The sequence below is a fragment of the Piliocolobus tephrosceles genome, chromosome 16, assembly GCF_002776525.5.
Source record: "Piliocolobus tephrosceles isolate RC106 chromosome 16, ASM277652v3, whole genome shotgun sequence".
Lineage (NCBI taxonomy): Eukaryota > Metazoa > Chordata > Mammalia > Primates > Cercopithecidae > Piliocolobus > Piliocolobus tephrosceles.
In genome coordinates, this window is record NC_045449.1 from 9597035 (window position 1) to 9617481 (window position 20447).

Sequence of the window (20447 nt, forward strand, 5' to 3'; positions counted from 1 at the left end):
GGGAATGTTCACCCTTGGAGCAAGCAAGGGGTCCCTGCTCTCATGAACCTTACTTCCCTAATTTATTTTGGGTAGGAGGGGATGGAATTGGCTAATACACACATGAACCAATCTGTGAATGGACAACGAGTAACAAGTGAACAAGACATGAGATGGTGAAAGGACTGAGAAAGGAGATAGAACAGGTGATATGATACTGGTGGGCCGGGGGAAGCTCCTTCAGCTAGGGTGGCGGGTGAAGGCCTCCTTAAGGAATACCCTCTGAGCTGAGGCCTGAATGACAGAAGGACCTACCCAATGCCTAGACCTCAGGGAAGGGCATCTCTGGCAGAGGACACTCCGGTAAGATGGAGCCCTACTAGGGCTACCCAGAAGAGTATCAGTTTGGCTTCTTTGGCTGGGAAGGCAGGCAGTCAAGTTCCAACTACTTCTGTGGGTGTGATTCCTGAGAAACATGGGTTCTGGCATGGTTTTCTATCTCTTTAGGCGTTTACTATGAAATCAGAATTTTTTTGTTAACATGATCAAGCATCAACAGACATTACAAAGCAAAAGAAAAAAATTAAAAAGAAATAGTATGCACAATATCTAGCTAGATTCAGAGGAATACAGACTCCTGGCATGGTGACTGGTGACTGGAACACAGCATGTTTCCGACACGAAGCAATGAGAAATGAATGAAATGCACATGCAAGTTTGCACTCCTGATTCCTGGTCAAGCACTCTTTTTGTTTCTTTCCTTTTTCTTTTTTTTCTTCAACCTTATTTTAAGTTCCAGGGTACATGCGCAGGATGTGCAGGTTTGTTCCATAGGTAAACATGTGCCATGGTGGTTTGCTGCAAAGATCATCCCATCACCTCGGTATTAAACCCTGCATGCCTTAGCTATTCTTCCTGATGCTCTTCCTCTCCCCAACCACCCCCCGACAACTGCCCAGAGCGTGTTGTTCCCCCCATGTGTCCATGTGTTTTCATTGTTCAGCTTCCACTTGTAAGTGAGAACAGGTGGTGTTTGGTTTTCTGTTCCTGCATTAGTTTGCTGGGGATAATGGCTTCCAACTCCATCCATGTCCCTGCAAAAGGACATGATCTTGTCCCTTTTTATGGCTGCATAGTATTCCGTGGTATGTATGTGTCACATTTTCTTAAGTTGATCTGTTTTTTTTTTGTTTTTTTTGTTTTTTTTTTTTTTGAGACAGAGTCTCACTTTGCCGCCCAGGCTGGAGTGCAGTGGCACAATCTTGGCTCACTGCAACCTCCACCTCCTGGGTGCAAGTGATTCTCATGCCTCACCCTCCCAAGTAGCTGGCATTACAGGTGTGTGCCACCACATCCAGCTAATTTTTGTATTTTTAGTACAGATGGGGTTTCCCCATATTGCCTAGGCTGGTCTCGTATTCCTGACCTCAAGCAACGGGCCCAACTCAGCTTCTCAAAGTGCTGGGATTACAGATATGAGCCGCTGCACCTGGCTGGCCGCATCACATTTTCCTTATGCAGTCTATCTTTGATGGGCATTTCGGTTGATTCCCTGTCTTTGCTATCATAAATAGAAGCTTTCTTTCCTAAGAAGGACATTTACATTTTGAATAGATTGTGCATTCACAAAGTTCAAGGTACAAGGGCAGTATATTCAGGAAAAAAATCATCCTCCTTTAGGCACCCCTGTCTCTCCACCCCTAAGGTAGTTCTGCTCCCCAACAGGGAACCGAGGTTACCAGTTCCTCTTTAAACTCCACCCCGTGGAATGTCTCAGTGCTTAGGAGCAGAAGGGAAAGTTGGGAATAAGGGTGGGGTGAGGAAGAGGGAGGGCCCGGTCTCTAGAACTCTGGGGAGTCGGGAGTGCTCATCTCCCAGTGGGAAGGAAGAAAATGCTTTTCCTCCCTCCAGGCCTGAAGCTTAGCTGTGGATGCAGAGGCTGTTCTTTCTTTTACAGCTCGCTTCAGGCTCAATCTGCTTAGTCTTATCAAAAGCCCTTTCTGTCTTAATCCAGGTTTATCAGCACATCAACATCTCTTTAAATAGAATGCAAATCTAAAACCAATACTAAAAATATTAAAATGGTTTTGCCACCCCCTGCTGTAGCCTATTTATAATTTCAGCCAGTATCATCCCGTGGTGTATTTTTGCTCCCTTCTATATAAAGTAGAGCCATCTTTTGTTAGCATGTGCATGGATGACTCTCCTGAGCTGAGTCCTGCTTAATGCTCCTTTCCTGAATTCCAGATTGCTTACTGGGAAGTATTTGATGGGACAGTAATCAGAGAATTGGAAGGTTCCCTGTCTGGGGCGATAAATGGCATGGATATCACACAGGAAGGGGTGCACTTTGTCACAGGTTAGTCCTGGGATGGGAAAAAGCCAAGCCTGGCTTATTTAGACGAGGACATGGAAGGAACTTCCAAGCTAGAGGCAATCGGAAAAGACCACAAAAGGGTCTCAAGGCAACTTGGTTAGAATCAGACTGCAACCAATACTGCAGCCAATGCAGCAGAGAAAGAAAAATCCAGAAGTCACATTTCAATGAGAGGAAACATTTGCACAAGAGTCTTAAGAGCGCAAATAAAGGCTAAGACGTAGGTTGCGAGGCTTGCTTTTTTGTGGTAGGCATTGATAATAGAAATGCGGCCTTTAAATGGCCTGGGCTGTCCAGCATCCTTCTGAAGTCTTAAATGCGTCTTTTAATTCCACTTTATTATTGCATGATGCGATGCCCTCCCCACCAAAACAAATGAATTAACCAGTATTTCAAAGAGGCATTTACCACCCAACAAGCCGATTGGAACATCATTATCATTTCCTGCCAAGCTCTTTGATTCATCAGGATATTAGCAAATAAATGCGGCCGGGCACGGTGGCTTACGCCTGTAATCCCAGCACTTTGGGAGGCCGAGGCAGGTGGATCACCTGGGGTCAGGAGTTTGAGACGAGCCTGGCCAACGTGGTGAAACCCCGTCTCTACTAAAAATACGAAAATTAGCTGAGCATGGTGGTGTGCACCTATAATCCCAGCTACTCAGGAGGCTGAGACAGGAGAACGGCTTGAGCCCAGGAGGTGGAGGCTGCAGTGAACTGAGATCACGCCACTCCACTCCAGCCTGGGCGACAGAGACTCCGTCTCAAAAAATTAAATAAATAAATAAATAAAAAATAAATAAATGCACTAAATGAATTAAGTTTCACAAATACATTGACTATAAGGCAGATATCCAACTAGACACAGTGTAATCCCAATCACATATATGATGTATATGTATACCAGTATACTTACAGAGAAAAGACTGGAAGGAACCAAGTCCACATTTTACTAGTGGTTATTTCTGGGTAGTGGCATGAAATGTGCTTTTACCTCTCTGTACTTCCCCCTCCCCTTCAAACTTTCAAACTTACTGCAACAGATAGATTTTTATAATCAAGTAAAAGTGTTATTACAAAGATAGATACACAGGGACCGTGTTGAAAATGATCCAGTTATTTGAAATCAGGGTTGTTTCTTTCTTGTATTGCAGCGATGCCACATACGTGTTTATCTTTTCCAGGTGGAAATGACCATCTGGTCAAAGTTTGGGATTATAATGAGGGCGAAGTGACTCACGTTGGGGTGGGACACAGCGGCAACATCACACGCATCCGCATAAGTCCAGGAAATCAATATATTGTTAGTGTAAGTGCCGACGGGGCCATTTTGCGATGGAAGTACCCATACACCTCTTGAAGCTGACGTCTCTGGGCCTTGGCGTTGCACACAGTCCTATTGAAGACCGATTTTAGATAACTCCAACACTCGCCTTCATTTCTTACAGCTCTGCTCTTGTTCTTGAGTCAAAACTTTTTTTTCTTTATGGAATGCATTTTGTATTCCTACATTGTATATTAAAATTGAAATATGTTCAAGAATAATTTGTGCAGACTCTAATTAGAACTTCTTACATTCTGAATAAATTCTCAGTTGTCGGTTTTGTTATAATTTGTTGTCTGCAACTCTGCAAAACCCACAGACCTTCCTCCTGATCTGTGCACAGACAGCATTGCTATTATCCTCTAAAAATAAGGCAAAGTGAATTTCCTTCTTAATTGTCATTTCATTGGTCAAGCTATACGGGACTAGACTCAGATTTAAATCCAGATCTTGGGCAGGCTTCTTAAAAATTCTCTGAGCCACAATTTTCTCTTCTGTCAAGCAAGAGTAAGTTCCTGTTCAAAAGGTTATTGTGAGAATTAAGTGACTAATGTACTAAAGCATCGGCAGAATTCCTGACAGGGTAGAGAGTGAAACATGCATGCTTTCTCAAAGAAAATGTGTGGTGTTGGGATCTCAGGACCATTACCAAAGAAAGATGAAATTTCAGAGATGCTTTATTGGAGTTGGCCATTAAATCTTTCTTCCGTGCTTTCCACCAGAAGGGTGATGAAATGGACCTTATGTCCTTGTGTATTAATCACCCAACCGGGTATCTTTTTCCAGAGACGGGTAAATAATGGCATTTTCCAGAACACAAGTCTCCGATTCACAGTACAGTCTGATGTTTTAAGCATGTTATTTATCCTTTAAGTAATGCTGCTTTTTTTGCAACCCGGTTTGAAAGATCAAAACTTTTTTTTTTTTTTTTTTTTTTCGGGAGACAGACTTCAGCTCTCGTCGCCCGACTGGAGTGTAATGGTGCGATCTCGGCTTACTGAATCAAGCGATTCTCCTGCTTCAGCCTCCTGAGTAGCTGGGATTACAGGCATGCGCCACCACGCCCGGCTAATTTTTGTATTTTTGGTAGAGACGGGGTTTCATCATGTTGGCCAGACTGGTCTCGAACTCCTGACCTCAGGTGATCTGCCCGTCTCGGCCTCCCAATGTGCTGGGATTACAGGTGTAAGCCACCGCGTCCGGCCAGGATCAAGAATATTTAATAAATGATGATCACTTATTAAACTACAAGTAACATTTCAGGGCGTTAGAATACTGCGTCTCACATGGTGCTGATCTCTTTCTGAGCTAGAAATTGACGAGAAACTCATTTTGCAAGATCTTGCCTGATTAATTATAAACCTGACAGTTGCATGGGATCAAGGGGAGGGGGGGCCCAGGGTTACCCAGGGAATCAAGGGCGGGACAAAGCCAAACTAATTCTGATTGGGCAATCATTCAGCAAGGATTGTGCGTTAAGGAGTGAACCAGAAACCGCGTAGGGGGCGCGCCTGAGAGCCGGAAAACTTCCTGGTAAGCAAATACTGAGGTTGGAAAGGGCCTGAACTCGGCAGTCCAGAGATCCAGGTCGAGTTCCGGTTTTCCTGCTTACGGGTCGGGCGGCCTTCCTACGTTGCGATAACCTCTCTGAGTCCCCTTCCTTGCGGATTAAAGCAAGGATGATCAAGTCTCACAAGTGTTTGGAAAATGATTCTAACCCAATCTGTGGTGTAAAAACGCAAACCACAACCACTCGGGGGCTTTTTTTTTTTTTTTTTACAGGGCAACACGTGGCACCCAGTTCAGGTCCCTAGTGGGCGGGTGCAGGCACAGGCTCTGCCTCCCCTAAAAGGGCAGACGGTCTGAAAGGAGGTGGCGACACCTGTCCGCACACACCTGAGCCTGCGGAGGAACCAGCGGTGCACAAAAGCGCTCCCCACCCCCACACAGCGCCCAGCGCGCGCCTCTCACCACGCCCGAGGCTGTGCTCTGGAGATGCCTGCCTTGCCCTTTTCTTCCTGCAGTCGCCAGGCCTTTGCCATTTACTAGGCGCTTTCAGAATGTTCATTCCTCCATAATTTCCACTGCTCGAAGGCTGCTCGAGGAACAGCAGCAGAGGCGAAACCCAGGTCTGTCGGTTTACGAGGTAAGGAAGGGTGGGGAACCCGACCGCGACGACTCCCAGTCAGCGCCGCGGGGGCGGCACCAGGCAGGGGTAGCGGTGGCCCCGCGCTGCCCTGCAGGGGGCTGGTCGTGCGGCCGGATTCCCGCGCGGGGCGGGGCTTCCCCGCCCTTGGCTCCGCCTCCGCCCCGTCCCCGCACACCTGGCCCGCAGGTAGCCGGCACCAGGCGCCTTAGCGAAGCTGTAGGGCCTGCTGGCCGCTCGTCCACCTCGCGCCCGGGGGCTCCGCGCCTGGAGCTGCGCCGGCGGCAGCCATGGACCCGGGCCCCGGGGACGCGGCAGGAGGGGGACCGCCCGCGCCCCGGCCCCGCCGCCGCCGCTCCCTGCGCCGCCTGTTCAGCCGCTTCCTGCTGGCACTGGGCAGCCGCTCCCGCCCCGGGGACTCGCCGCCCCGGCCCCAGCCGGGATATTGCGATGGCGACGGTGAGGGGGGTTTCGCCTGCGCCCCGGGCCCAGCTCCAGCGGCCCCCGGGAGCCCCGGGGAGGAGCGCCCGCCCGGACCCCAGCCCCAGCTTCAGCTCCCCGCCGGCGACGGGGCGCGGCCGCCGGGCGCTCAGGGCTTGAAGAACCACGGCAACACCTGTTTCATGAACGCCGTGGTGCAGTGTCTCAGCAACACCGACCTGCTGGCTGAGTTCCTGGCGCTGGGGCGCTACCGGGCGGCGCCAGGCCGCGCCGAGGTCACCGAGCAGCTGGCGGCGCTGGTGCGCGCGCTCTGGACTCGCGAATACACGCCCCAACTTTCCGCGGAGTTCAAGGTAGGCAGCGCTGCGCCGGCGGCCGCCCTGGCCCCCTGGTTTCGCCTCTTGAAAAGTGTGTGCACGATCAGGAAGGGGTTTTCTTGGGGCCTTCTTTAGATCCCATTGACCAGTTCAGCCCCGGATTACCGGCTTTGTTTTGAGTCGATGTGTTACGCTGTCGCTTGCGTATATTTTCTTTATAAATTAATTCTCCTAGGTATTTTGAGAGGGAGTGGGGTGAGCTGGCAGATTGAAGGGTAATCAGAGTTTTTGGATTCAACAAGCATTTGTTGAAGTATTGAAGGCTTGAGGGCCGGACAGCGTTCTAACGCCTGCTCTAGAGCTTCCAGTCTGGAATGAAGTGGGGTGGGGAATGGGACATTGAAAGGCCAAGACCTCAGGGGAAGGAGGTGATGCTTGCGTTGAGATCTGAATGATGAGAAGGATGCGGTCAGGGCAAGGTCTAGGACTAATGCAGGCAGGGGGAACAGCAAGTAAAATTGCCATAGACCCAAAGGAGCTGAGTACTGGAGACATGGAAGGAAAGAAAACCAGTGGCGTTGGAGATTAGCAGGCAGATGAGTTTCGCCAGATCATGTAAGACGTAGGAGGCAACGGTAAAGAGTTTGGATTTTATTCTAAGCCCGGTGGAATCTGACAACCTGCAGGCCAGGTACCGTGCTGAGTGCCCAGCAAAGGCAGCCAGCGTGCTATTTTGGAGATAGCATCCTTTTGTTTAAGGCGCATTCAATCCCCTACAATGTATGAGCACGGGCTTGCATTTTATTGTCTGCTAGATCACGGTCTACTTACTCGGGATGCTGCAGGGTCTTGAGGCGTTGTAAATTGTTTGTATCACATCACCCGGGGTTAAAGCGGGGTGTTTGTTTGGGGTCCCAGTTGGATTAAAGGGTTCCTGATAATTGGTGCACATGGCTTACTTCCTGAAAAAAAAAAAAAAAAAAAGAAACCCGCAGTTCTGAAGCTCCCTACAGACTAGTGATTGTTCTTGGAGGAGGGGGAAACCTGTCAGTGTTCATTCCACAAGCATCATCGCTCTTGAGTTTCAGCCTGAGAAAGCAGTGTTTGCCATGTGACCCGTGAGATGCCAACCCCCACCTTCCTCCCTCCTGCCTCCATTAGCGTAGCACTGTTCTGCAGCAGCCGGTGGGACAAATGGTTGTCACTAAATGTCTCTTTTTGGTGACATTTGCTTTTTAAGAAAGAGGCAGTGTGGTATAGTGGTTAAGAGCAAGGTCTCTGGAGTTCTGTGACCTTGAGCAGGTTACCAGATGTCTCTGTGCTACAACTTTCTTCATCTTTAATATAGAACCATAGTGGTACCTACCTTGTTATAGGGTTGTTGTATTAAGTGAGTTCGAATGTACAGCACAGTGCCAGCCTCATAGGAAATGTTCGTTATTCTATCATGACACCTTCTCACCTGCAGAAACCTAGAGGAGGGAGGGAGATAATCTTTGTGTACATTTTCTCGTGCTAGACGCATTTCCATCCAGTTACCACAGCAATGGGAGAGGCTGCAGTAGTTTGAAAAAACTCGGAATTAGCCGGGCGCAGTGGCTCACGCCTGTAATCCCAGCACTTTGGGAGGCCGAGGTGGGCAGATCACGAGGTCAGGAGATCGAGACTATCCTGGCTAACACGGTGAAACCCCGTCTCTACTAAAAATACAAAAAAAAAAAAAAAAAAAAAAAAATTAGCCGGGCGTGGTGGCGGGCACCTGTAGTCCTAGCTACTTGGGAGGCGTAGCTAGGACTACAGGCGTAGCTAGGACTGCCTCTCCTGAGGCAGGAGAATGGCGTGAACCAGGGAGGCGGAGCTTGCAGTGAGCCGAGGTTGCGCCACTGCCCTCCAGCCTGGGTCACAGAGCCATATTCTGTCTCAAAAAAAAAAAAAAAAAAAAACCTCTGAAATTAGTAGTCGCCCTCAGTGACTCACCAGGATTTCCTATCTCTCTCCTGCTGTCAAATCCCCAGGGTCTGGGAGCTCCCAGTAAGCCTCAGGGAATTGAAGGATAATCAAGTTTGTAATATGTTAATGAGGAAGATACAATCTGGAATTTCCTGGGATTTTTGGGTAGTCAGCTTTGGAGGGAGGAGTGGAGGATCCCAGAATCCAGGCTTATGGATTGAAATCTAGGTGAGCTCTTCTTATTTTACAGATAGGGAAGCATTCATTCAACAAATACTTATTGAATGTCCAGAGACTAGACTGGGAATGCATGGAATGCATGATGAGTGAGGAGTACAAACCCAGATTCTGGGGCTACTCTCCAGGGGCTTAAGGTCTAGAGGTAGAAATAGATGTTAATGAAATAATCACACAGGAAAATAACTGGAACAGAAACATGTTAGAAAGGACAAATCCAAGGTGCTATGATAGTGACAGCAGGAAAATGTGATTTGATTGGGGGAGATCCTGTGGGGTGGGCAGGGAAAGCTTCCCTGGAGAGGTAACCAGCCACTGAGTTGAATTTTGAAGGATTAGGTGTCAATGAAGGGCTTGGGAAGATGGGAGAGTGCATTCCAGGACCTGGGAACTGAAATGCCAACCAGGGAAGGAGGTGGGGCGAGAGACTTTCTGTTCAATAAATGAATAAAAGCCCACTTGGCTGGGGAGGAAAGGCTGGAGAATTAGTTGCAGACACACCAGGTTAGGTTGTCTTAAGGAGTCTTGTCTTGTCTTTTCCTTTCCTTTCCTTTCTCTTTCTCTTTCTCTTTCTCTCTCTCTTCCTTCCTTCCTCTTTCTTTTTCTTTCTTTCTCTCCCTTTCTATTTTTTTCCCGCCCACCCTCTCTCCTTTCCATCCTTCCCTCCCTCTCTCCCTCCTTCCTCTCTCTCTCTCTCTGTCTCTCTCTCTTTAAAAGAGAGTCTCACTCTGTCATCCAGGCTGGAGTATAGTGGTGTCATCATAGCTCACTACAGTTTTCAACTCCTGGGCTCAAGTGATCCTCCTACCTCAGCCTCCTGACCAATATGGTGAAACCCTGTCTCTACTAAAAATACAAAAATTAGCCGGGCATGGTGGCGTGTGCCTGTAGTCCCAGCTACTCAGGAGGCTGAGACAGGCGAATTGCTTGAACCTGAGAGGCCGAGGTTGCAGTGAGCCAAGATTGTGCCACTGTATTCCAGCCTGGCTGACAGAGTGAGACTCCCTCTGAAAAACAGAAAGAAAAGTCCTGTCCGTGGTATTATCTAGAATTCTTTTCTTTGTTTTTTTTTTTTTTTAATTTTACATTTTTATTTTACATTCAGTGGGTACGTGTGCAGGTTTGTTATAAGGGTATATTGTGTGATGCTGAGGTTTGAGCTTCTCTTGACCCTGTCACCCAGATAGTGAACACAGTGCCCAATAGGAAGTTTTTCAGCCCTTGTCCCCCTGCCTCCCTCCCTCCCTCCTTCCTTTTGGAGTCCCCTTCCTTATGTCCATGTGTACGCAAGATTTAGCTCCCACTTATAAGTGAGAACATGCAATATTTGATTTTCTGTGCTTTTCTAATGATGTAATTAAATGCTGCACATTGTAAAAAAAAAAAAAAAAAAGTTAAACTATAAAAAAAAAGAGATCTGTAATTTTAACCGCTAGAGATAACCATTGTAAATATACTGATATGTTTCAAAGTATAAACAACTGAAAATTTTAGTTTTATATCCTGCTTTTCTCATTTAAGCACTGTTACGTTTTCCTAGTCTTAATAATACACAACAATCATTAATAATTGAGTCTTTAACAATTAATATATTATTAAATGAACCAATTCTGTATGGAGATCTATGGTTATATTAAAAATTTTAGCCATCTGGAATTTATATTAGTTTATGTGCTTACACATCAATTTTAGATCTACAGTGATATACTGGAGATTTTTTAAAAACAAGGATGCCTTCTTCATCACTCTTATGTTTTGGAAGTTCTGGACAAAACAGTAACATATAAAATGGAAATGGAGTTTCCATTTTCCAGTATTATACTGTATTGAAGTTTCTTGTATTTAAATCACTGTCCTTAGCTGTGATTATTCCCATAAGCTTAATTCCTACAAATGGAATTACATAGGCAAAGCAAAGGTATGACTTTTATTATCTATTTTTACTTTTTAGATCAACTTTATTGAGGTCTAAACTATATATGATGAAATGCACCCAGTATAAGCATAAAATTTAGGAAGTTTTAACAAATGTGTGAACCTGTGTAGTCACCATCTCAATTTTAAATATTGAGTTGTTGTTGTTGTTGTTGTCATGGAGATGGAGTTTTGCTCTGTCGCCCAGGCTGGAGTGCAGGGGCACTATCTCGGCTCACTACAACCTCTACTTTCTGGGTTCAGGTGATTCTCCTGCCTCAGCCTCCCAAGTAGCTGGGATTACAGACGTGCACCACCACGCCCGGCTATTTTTTGTATTTTAGTAGATACAGGGTTTCGCCATGTTGGCCAGGCTGGTCTCAAACTCCTGACCCCAAGTGATCCGCCTGCCTCAGCCTCCCAAATGCTGGGATTACAGGTGTGAGCCACCACACCTGGCCAACATACTTACGTTTTTGTGGTGAGAACATTTACGATCTATTCCCGTGGCAATTTTCAAGTATATAATATATTATTATTAACTATAATCACCAGGCTGTATAATAAATCTTTATCCCTTATTATTAATTTATTCAACAAAAAGAAATAGCATATTTTAAACATTTTAATAGGTTTTTGGGGAACAGGTAGTATTTGGTTACATGGATAAGTTCTTTAGTGGTGATTTGAGAGATTTTGGTGCACCTGTCATCCGAGCAATGGCCACTGGACCCAGTGTGCAGTCTTTTAGCCTTCACCCACCTCCTACCCTTCCCCTCGAGTCACCAAAGTTCATTACATTGCTCTTGTGCCTTTGCACGCTAAGAAATAGCATTATCTTCTAAACTTCTAAAAATGGTTTTTTATTTTTATTTCTTTGATTAGGAGCGAGGTGGAAGATTTTTCCGTGTTTCTTTACTAGTTGTGAGTCTGCTTTTGGAATCAATCATCTGTTCAATGTTCTTTTTTTTTTTTTTTGAGACAGAGTCTTGCTCTGTCACCCAGGCTGGAGTGCAGCAGTGGTGCGATCTTAGCTCACTGCAACCTCTGCCTCCCAAGTTCAAGCAATTCTCCTGCCTCAGCCTTCTGAGTAGCTGGGACTACAGGTGCGTGCCACCATGCCCAACTAATTTTTGTATTTTTAGCAGAGATGGGGTTTCACCATGTTGGCCAGGCTGGTCTTGAACTCCTGACCAGTGAGCCACTTTACCCGGCCCATCTGCTCAATATTCTTATGCATCTCTCCCATCTGCTCAATATTCTTAGGTCTCAATGTTTTTAGGTTTCTGTAAGTTCCTTAGCTCTTGGCATATTTGCTACAAATATTTCCTCAAAACTGTCTCCATCTTCCCCCTACCCCAATATTGGAAGATTTAGATTTATTTATATCACACCTTATGATAAATATTTGATTTTATGTACCAGCTTTTCTATGGTTATATTAAACATTTTAGCCATCTGGAATTTATATTATCTTATGTGCTTAAGCATCCCTTTTAGGCCTACAGTGATATAATGGAGACATGGCTTTTTAACAACAAGGATGCCTTCCTCACCACTCTTATGTTTTGGAAGTTCTGGACAAAACAGACATAAAATGGAAAGGGAGTAAAAAATATTAAACGGGGCCGGGCGCGGTGGCTCACGCTTGTAATCCCAGCACTTTGGGAGGCCGAGGTGGGCGGATCACGAGGTCAGAAGATCGAGACCATCTTGGCTAACATGGTGAAACACCATCTCTACTAAAAATACAAAAAAATTAGCCGGGCGTGGTGGCGGGCGCCTGTAGTCCCAGCTACTCGGGAGGCTGAGGCAGGAGAATGGCGGGAACCGGGAGGTGGAGCTTGCAGTGAGCCGAGACCGCACCACTGCACTCCAGCCTGGGCGACAGAGCCAGACTCCGCCTCAAAAAAAAAAAAAAAAAAAAAATTAAACGGAAAGAAAATTACTAAAACATTCTAGAAATCCTTATTTTAGCTTTGTTACTGTCATTAGTTACATCAGATGGAAGGTAGAAAATCAAAGGAATAACCATTTGGAATATATAAAATTAGATTTTTATTCATAAAACAACCAGAAATATGAAATAACTAGGAATAATTTTAATAAGAAGTGTTAAAAATTGTCAATGTTTGGGAAAGAAAACATACACACGGATAGAGTTATGCCGTGTTGAAGGAGAGAAATAACCAAATATAGGGCTGGGCACGGTGGCTCATGCCTGTAAATCTAGCACTTTGGGAGGCCGAGATGGGAGGACCGCTTGAGGCCAGGAGTTCTAGACCAGCCTGGTCAACATAGCAGACCTCAGCGGAAAAAAAAAAAAAAAAAAGATGTGGGATAAGTAACCAAATATTGCAGTTCATTCTTCCCAAGTTAATTAACTTCTTGGGAACTGCTTTGTGCAGTTCTAGTTATGTTTCCATAGACTTTTTTTTTTTTTGAGATGGAGTCTCGCTCTGTTGCCCAGGCTGGAGTGCAGGGGCACGATCTCGGCTTACTACAACCTCCACCTCCTGGGTTCAAGTGATTCTCCTGCCTCAGCCTGCCGAGCAGCTGGAACTACAGGTGCCCACCACCACGCCCAGCTAATTTTTTGGATTTTTAGTAGAGATCGGGTTTCACCTTAGTAGCCTGGATGGTCTTGATCTCCTGACCTTGTGATCCGCCCGCCTTGGCCCCTCAAAATGCTGGAATTACAGGCGTGAGCCACAACCCCCGGCCTGTTTCCACAGACTTTCTAGGGGAATTACTTCTGTAGTCATCAGGAGGTTATTAAAAATAATTCTGAGAAATACCTGCCAAACACTTTATAACTGGAAAAAGACAAAGAACAATGTTCACTGTTAAAAAACTTTGTCATTTACAAATGAAAATTAAAAAATTACTCATGATCCCATTATTCTATGGTAACCATTTGCTACTATTTTGCCATGTATTTTCTGGTCTTTTATTTTGCTATCTATAAATATATAAAAACAATCTCAAATAATGTATTTTTGCATTTTTTTCTTCTTATGACCAGATTATTATTTTCTTTATCATTTGTATTTCATCAGTCATACATTTTAAGGCCATCTGACTGTGTCATAAGTTTTCACCCAGATGACTTTGATGTGTAAAGTCATCTCTGCTTGTATCTCTCATTTCCTAAGGCAAAATCCCCCAAAGTGGAATTGCCGTTTATAGAGAGGGACATGTTTAAGGCCCTATCGTGTCTTGGCTTCTTGAAGTTGTCACCTCCTTTCTGAAAAGGTTGTCAGGTACTATAGCCAGGCTAAGATGAAGAGTGTCAGGCTTAAAGGATCATCGTGATTAACTGGAGAGGAATGGATTTCACATGGAAGGAAGAACAAAAGCAAAAGTCTAAGCCAGGTGCGGTGGCTCACTCCTATAATCCCAGCACTTTGGGAGGCCGAGGTGGGTGGATCACCTGAGATCAGGAGTTCGAGAACAGCCCGGCCAACATGGTTAAACCCCATCTTTACTAAAAATACAAAAATTAGCCAGGTGTGATGGCAGGCCCCTGTAATCCCAGCTACGTGGGAGGCTGAGGCAGGAGAATCGCTTGAACCCGGGAGACAGAGGTAGCAGTGAGCCGAGGTCGTGCCATTGCATTCCAGCCGGGCAACAAGAGCAAAACTCCGTTTCAGAAAAAGGAAGAAAGAAAAAAAAAAGTAAAGGTCTAGACTGTAGAAGTAGGAAAGCATGTGTGGGGCAGCTAGGTGGATTACTTACCTGGAGCTTTGAAACATGGAATGATATGACTTGGGGCTGAACCAGAGAGGGTTCTTGGACTATTTGGTGGTGAGCAGGAGAGTAAGGAAGGATTTAGAGTCAGAGCATGACAATATTCAGCTGAGCTGTAGGAAAATTGGTCTGGTCTACCATGAAGTCAGTGGGTTGGCAAGGGGGGGAACCTAGGGGCTGGACCCCTCCTTAGGTACATATTGTTGTCTGGGTTAGCTACAGGTGGAACTCAACAGTTGGAATGAGACTCTTCTATAGGGGAAGGGTGGAGACATTTGGGAGCGAGCATCCGGACTGCTTGACAGCTGACCGATATGAAGGAGAACCTGAGAGACGACACCTACATTAAAAGGATGAGCTGGTTTTAGAGATTTTGAGTTGGAAGAGCCAGCTGCTCACCCAGAAGAGAATGTGTTGGTACAAGAAGATAGGTTTGAGGGTTGTTTGAGGGTAGGGTTGCCAGATGAAAAATATGCTATGCCCAGCTGACTTTTAATTGCAGATAAAAAATGAATAACTTTTTAGTGTAAATACATCCCAAATATTGCATGGGACATGTTTCTACTAAAAACATATTCATTGTTTATGTGAAATTCAAATCTAACTGGGCATCTTGTATTTTTATTTGCTAAATCTGGTAGCCCTACTTGGGAATCAACACGGAGAGAAGCCTGGGGGAAGAATCCAAACTAATGTTATTGGCATAAAGACTCAGAGCCACACTTGGGGAGGCTGAGGCGGGCAGATCACCTGAGGTCAGGAGTTCGAGATCAGCCTGGACAACATGGGGAAACCTCATCTGTACTAAAAATACAAACATTAGCTGGGTGTGGTGGCAGGCACCTGTAATCCCAGCTACTTGGGAGGCTGAGGCAGAAGAATCACTTGAACCCGAAGGTGGAGGTTGCAGTGAGCTGAGATCGTGCCATTGCACTCTAGCCTAGGCAACAAGAGTGAAACACTGTCTTGAAAAAAAAAAAGACTCAAAAACAGCATTTCAGTTAATTAGATCTTGCGTTTTTGCTTTGTCTCATCCTAAAGTCTCCTTTATTTTTATTTTTAGTTTTTTGAGACAAGAGTCTCACTATGTCACCCAGGCTGGAGTGCAGTGGTGCAATCTCTCCTCACTGCAACCTCTACCTCCCAAGTTCAAGCAATTCTCCTGCCTTAGCCTCCCAAGTAGCTGGGATTTCAGACATGCACCACCACGCCCAGCTAATTTTTGTATTTGTAGTATAGAAAGGGTTTCACTATATTGGCCAGGCTGGTGTCAAATTCCTGGCTTAAAGTGATCCACCTGCCTCGGCCCCCCAAATTGTTGAGATTACAGGCATGAGCCACTACACCTGGCCTCTAAAGGCTCCTTTAAATCTCAAGGGAAAATTAAAAGAAAGGAAAAAAAAAAAAGCCCAGACCGCCTGATTTGATTGGCAGTGTTAAGGATTGTCCTGGTCCTCAGCCTTGCTAAGACCACTCTCTTTGGCAGGCGTGAGCAGAGAACAGACCTGTGTGGGATGAGACTGGAGGCTTGGCTCTGCAGTCTGAGAGAGACCCACAGACATCGTGTGCTGTGTGCATGTGCATGTGTGAACACATAGACAAGTGATTTGCTTACATCCAGATGCCCACATGCTCACACATGTATAGCAAAAGTCCCTGGAAAGATGCTGAAGGAAGTGCTAAAAGTGGCTGTCCCCTGAGAAGGGGTACCATGGGATGAAGGCCAGGTAGAAAGAAGACTTCATTATCATCCTTTTTTATTGCATTATTGTTTTTTAGTATGTGCATATATTACTCTTTGCAATAAACTTTTAAAAAGCTGGAATGTGCATTTATGCAGAAAATGACAAAGTTGCTACACAATTTAATAGGACAGCGCAAGGGGGACCAGGAATGCGAACACCATGAGGGCAGTGAGTCTTCATCCGTTTTGTTCACTGTTGTATCCCTGGTCCCTAGAATAGTGCCTGGCATGTGGTTGGCACTCAATACATATTTATCAAAGTAGTGAAGGGCTGGTTCAACCATTTGATGACCTAACCACAGAAACAAGTTTGTATCCTTAAATTTCATACATGTTAGAAAGAGGCAGTAGAGGAGCTACATGCATGGTACTTAAGGAAATCAACTTCACTGCAAATGTCAGTATTCTGATAGAAGAAAGAGTTGAAGTTATGGGAATGAATGAAATCAGCAAGAGAGAGCAAGTAGGGCGAGAAGGCTGTTCACCATCTAGATGAACAGAGAGAGACAGCATGAGAATAGACCGATGGAGGGAAGACTAGTGGAGCATCATATCCCAGCAGTCACAGGGAGAGAGCTTTGGTGGGTCAGATGGTCAACAGGATCAAAACTCAACAGAGACCACCCACTGGGTTTTCAAAGGATAGAACATACATTAGCAGTCCTCTGGAAAGCAAATATCTTCTCCTATATACAGAGACCTTCAAGCCGTTTGGGGACATTGCCCCAAAAGGGCGGGCTTTGGCATGAAAGAACATTTCCACCCCGGTGGTTTGCATGCTGTCATCCCAGGTCAGGGCTGAGTAATGACCACTTGGTAGACCTGGTGCTCACAGAGCCTTCATTTGGTTGTATAAGGGGCCAAATTCACCTCTGGATTTCCTTTTTTTCCTTTCAGAATGCAGTTTCCAAGTATGGCTCTCAGTTCCAAGGCAACTCCCAGCATGACGCCCTGGAATTCCTGCTCTGGTTGCTGGATCGTGTACATGAGGACCTGGAGGGTTCATCCCGAGGGCCGGTGTCGGAGAAGGTCGGTCACTCTCAAAACAACACAGTGTACTGGGTTTTCTTTTTTTCCTTTAAATATTGACTCAGCTCCTCAAAACTGAATCTTGAAATTGAGATTCTTAGATTCCTATATAGTCTGGCTACTATATCCACAGTCCGTTCCCTCTCCCTTCTCTTAGCTGTGTTTGTTTTACACAAGGCTTTTCCTTCCATTCCAGTATTTCTCATTCTCTTTGTCCCAGTGATATAATGAATAGAGTTTCATTTTGGCTCAAAATATGAAAAGTCTTTTCTTTTGTTTGTATTCCGTACATTAGTGTGGTCATCCAAGGCCATGAGTACTGTTCCTTATTATTTGCAGATGGTACCATTTGAACTCTACCATTGCTCTCTGAGTTATGTATTCTACAGAGCACTAACTGTTAACTTTTCCTCTCACGACACAGGGTAGATGATTTTTACACATGTGCATTTAGCATCCCCAGGTTTTGATGAAACCCCAAACCTTTCAGAGGAGGAAAGCACTACAATAATTTGTCATAAGAACAGCTGATTGATACCTCAGGCTCAGTCTTTATGGACTTTGCTCAATGATGGCTTATGCTCTGATGCTAGTCCTCTGTCTCCCACTTAAGAAAGTGAAAGTGAATGAAGTTATTATATTATGAAAGTATTCATCCATTCTCACACTGCTATAAAGAAATACCTGAGGCCGGGTGTGGTGGTTCACGACTGTAATCCCAGCACTTTGGAAGGCCGAGGCAGGCAGATCACTTGAGGTCAGGAGTTCAAGACCAGCCTGGCCAACATGGCAAAACCCCATCTGTATTAATAATACAAAAATTAGCCAGTGTGGTGGCGCGCTCCTGTAGTCTCAGCTACTCGGGAGGCTGAGGCAGGAGCATCCTTTCAATGTGGGAGGTGGAGTGAGCTGAGGTCACGCCACTGCACTCCAGCCTGGGTGACATAGTGAGACTCGGTCTCAAAAAAAAAAAAAAGAAAAAAAAAAGAGACATACCTGAGACTGGGTAGTTTATAAAGGAAAGAGGTTTAATTGACTCACAGTTCCACATGGCTGGGGAGGCCTCAGGAAACGTACAATCATGGTGGAAGAAGAAGTAAGTACCTCCTTCACAAGGTCGCAGGAAAGAGAGAGAGTAAGGGGGAAGAGCCCTTATAAAACCATCAGATCTCATGAGAACTCACAATCACAAGAACAGCATGGGGGAAACTGCCCCCAGTGATGCAATCACCTCCCACCAGGCCCTCCCTCCACATGTGGGGATTATGGGAATTACAATTTGAGATGAGATTTGGGTGGGGACACAGAGCCGAACCATATCAATGAGTGAGCAAAGTTAGTTTAAAAACATCTGTGAATAATCTGCTGTAATAGAAGAAAAGTTTTATGAGCTTTGATAATTCCATATCAATGAGTAAGCAGTTATTTTAACAACATCCACGTATAATCTGCTGTAATAGAAGTTTCATGAGCTTTGATAATTAATCAATAACACATACCTTTTGATGGATCACATGACTGATCCAGATGCAGCCATGAGAACTGTTTTACCGTTTTTTTGGTTTTGTTTTAAATCTGGACACGTTATTCTCATCCTTTTCATTAATCAAATAAAAAAACCCTTGGAAAGTGCTTAGATCTTTCAACCATCACCTTCCCATCCCTTCAGTGTTTGCTTGGAGCCCGCCATTCTAGCGTAATAAAGAATGAACAGCTCAGGAAGCTTAGTCTTTTTTTCCTGAAGTTTGTCTGTTTCCTTTATGTTTTCTAGCTGTTACCTTTCTATTTTTTTTCTCTCTTAAAATGTCAACTTGCAACTTTAAGAAAAGGAGAACATAACTATATATGTTTCATGTATCAGAGAGATTGGGTAACCTTAAAGCCACACAGCTGAGTAAAGGACAGAGTCAGGATTCAAGCCCAAGGGGTCTGGTTTGAAAGCCTATTTTCTCATTTTAAACATAATCACCCCAGTCATTCCCAAAACACACAAATGAAACAAAGCAAACAATCACCCCAATAAAACCTGGGAGGACCACACATTCAAAGGTCATGGTGTTTTTTCTGTGTTTTGAGATTAGGGGTGCTTTCTTTTACTTACCATGATTTCCTCTTTATCTTATTCTGACGCCTTTTAGTTGTAAGTGACAGAAATTTAACTTAGTCTCAGTCAACGAAAGGGCATTTATTGACTTTTATAACTTGCGAGTCCAAGGGTCAGACCAGCTTCAGGTAGGGCTGGATCCAGGGACTCAGATGACATCACCAGATCTTTGACTATGTCTCTATCCCTTGTCTCTGAATCCATTTTCAGACTGACTCTGCCCAGATGGTAACAAGATGGCCTTCTGCAATGCTCATGTAGTCTTTAGAGCTTGGGATTCCAGAAAAAGCCCAGGGAAGAGTCCGATTGTCTCAGCTTGGTTCACATGTCCATTCCTGGGCATGTGGCCAGAAGAATGGAATATTCTAATTGGGTGCAGCTGGGTTGCATGCCTGTGGGGGTGAACGTGGGCCAAGGAGAGCTTTTATAGAAATGGAACAGTTTGCTTCCCCAAAGAAAGGAATGCTGAGCAGATAAACATATGTCTACTACACTGTATATTCCACAAGTTTATAGTGAATACATTTTGAAATCAGAAGGATATATTTTTTAAAAAGATACTGTTTATTGAATGTTTGTTATGTGCCAGGGATCTAACTTGATGCTTTGCACAATTTATTTCCCTACCTGACACAGAGTAGACAATAAACTCTTGAAGTGATTGACTAAATTAGTCATCATGCTTTACTATTATAAGGATAACTCATATTTTACAGTTAATGGAAATTTAGGTTAAGTTGCTCAAGGCCACTCAACTTCTACTTGGTGGAGATAGAATTGAACCTGGCTCTGTCTGTTTCAAAGCCAGTGTGTCGGATTCCTTTCCCTGAAGCATTCCTCGTGCTTTCTCAATTTCCCACGGCGGGAGAGAGGAGACTTAGAGATAGGTGGTACCTCTTCCTGCTGGCTGCATAGGAAGAGCCTCTTATCCTGTTTTTTTCCCTCCCCTCTCCCTGGCTATACCAGGCAGGTCTTCCTACTTCTAAGGTAGGTGGGATAGATAGCCTTTCAATTTTCCTTTTCTATCTCTTGGTAGCAGGAAAAAGCACTGGGCTTAAGGGTGGAGAAGATCACAGAGAGGTTAAGTAACTTGCCCCAAGTCACACAGTTACTAATTGAGAGAGCTAGGACCCAAA

At 45.0% G+C, this 20447-nt stretch overlaps 2 protein-coding genes across 5 annotated transcripts in view; both read left to right on the forward strand.

Moving 5' to 3' along the window:
• CFAP52 (cilia and flagella associated protein 52) overlaps nucleotides 1-3957 on the forward strand; it is a 60259-nt gene extending 56302 nt beyond the window's left edge. Inside the window, exons 12-13 of one of the 2 annotated variants that reach the window (XM_023190894.2) lie at nucleotides 2227-2338; nucleotides 3540-3957. In XM_023190894.2, coding sequence (XP_023046662.1) covers nucleotides 2227-2338; nucleotides 3540-3715 — 288 coding nt within the window. In that variant the 3' untranslated portion in view covers nucleotides 3716-3957. The remainder of the gene's footprint in view (nucleotides 1-2226; nucleotides 2339-3539) is intronic. The other variant, XM_023190893.2, reaches the window with a different exon arrangement.
• Nucleotides 3958-5999: 2042 nt separating this feature from the next.
• USP43 (ubiquitin specific peptidase 43) overlaps nucleotides 6000-20447 on the forward strand; it is an 84427-nt gene continuing 69979 nt past the window's right edge. The window contains exons 1-2 of one of the 3 annotated variants that reach the window (XM_023190895.3): nucleotides 6000-6619; nucleotides 17076-17207. In XM_023190895.3, coding sequence (XP_023046663.1) covers nucleotides 6116-6619; nucleotides 17076-17207 — 636 coding nt within the window. In that variant the 5' untranslated portion in view covers nucleotides 6000-6115. Of the gene's footprint in view, nucleotides 6620-17075; nucleotides 17208-20447 lie in introns of those variants that run through there. The other 2 variants (XM_023190896.2, XM_026456286.1) reach the window with 2 other exon arrangements.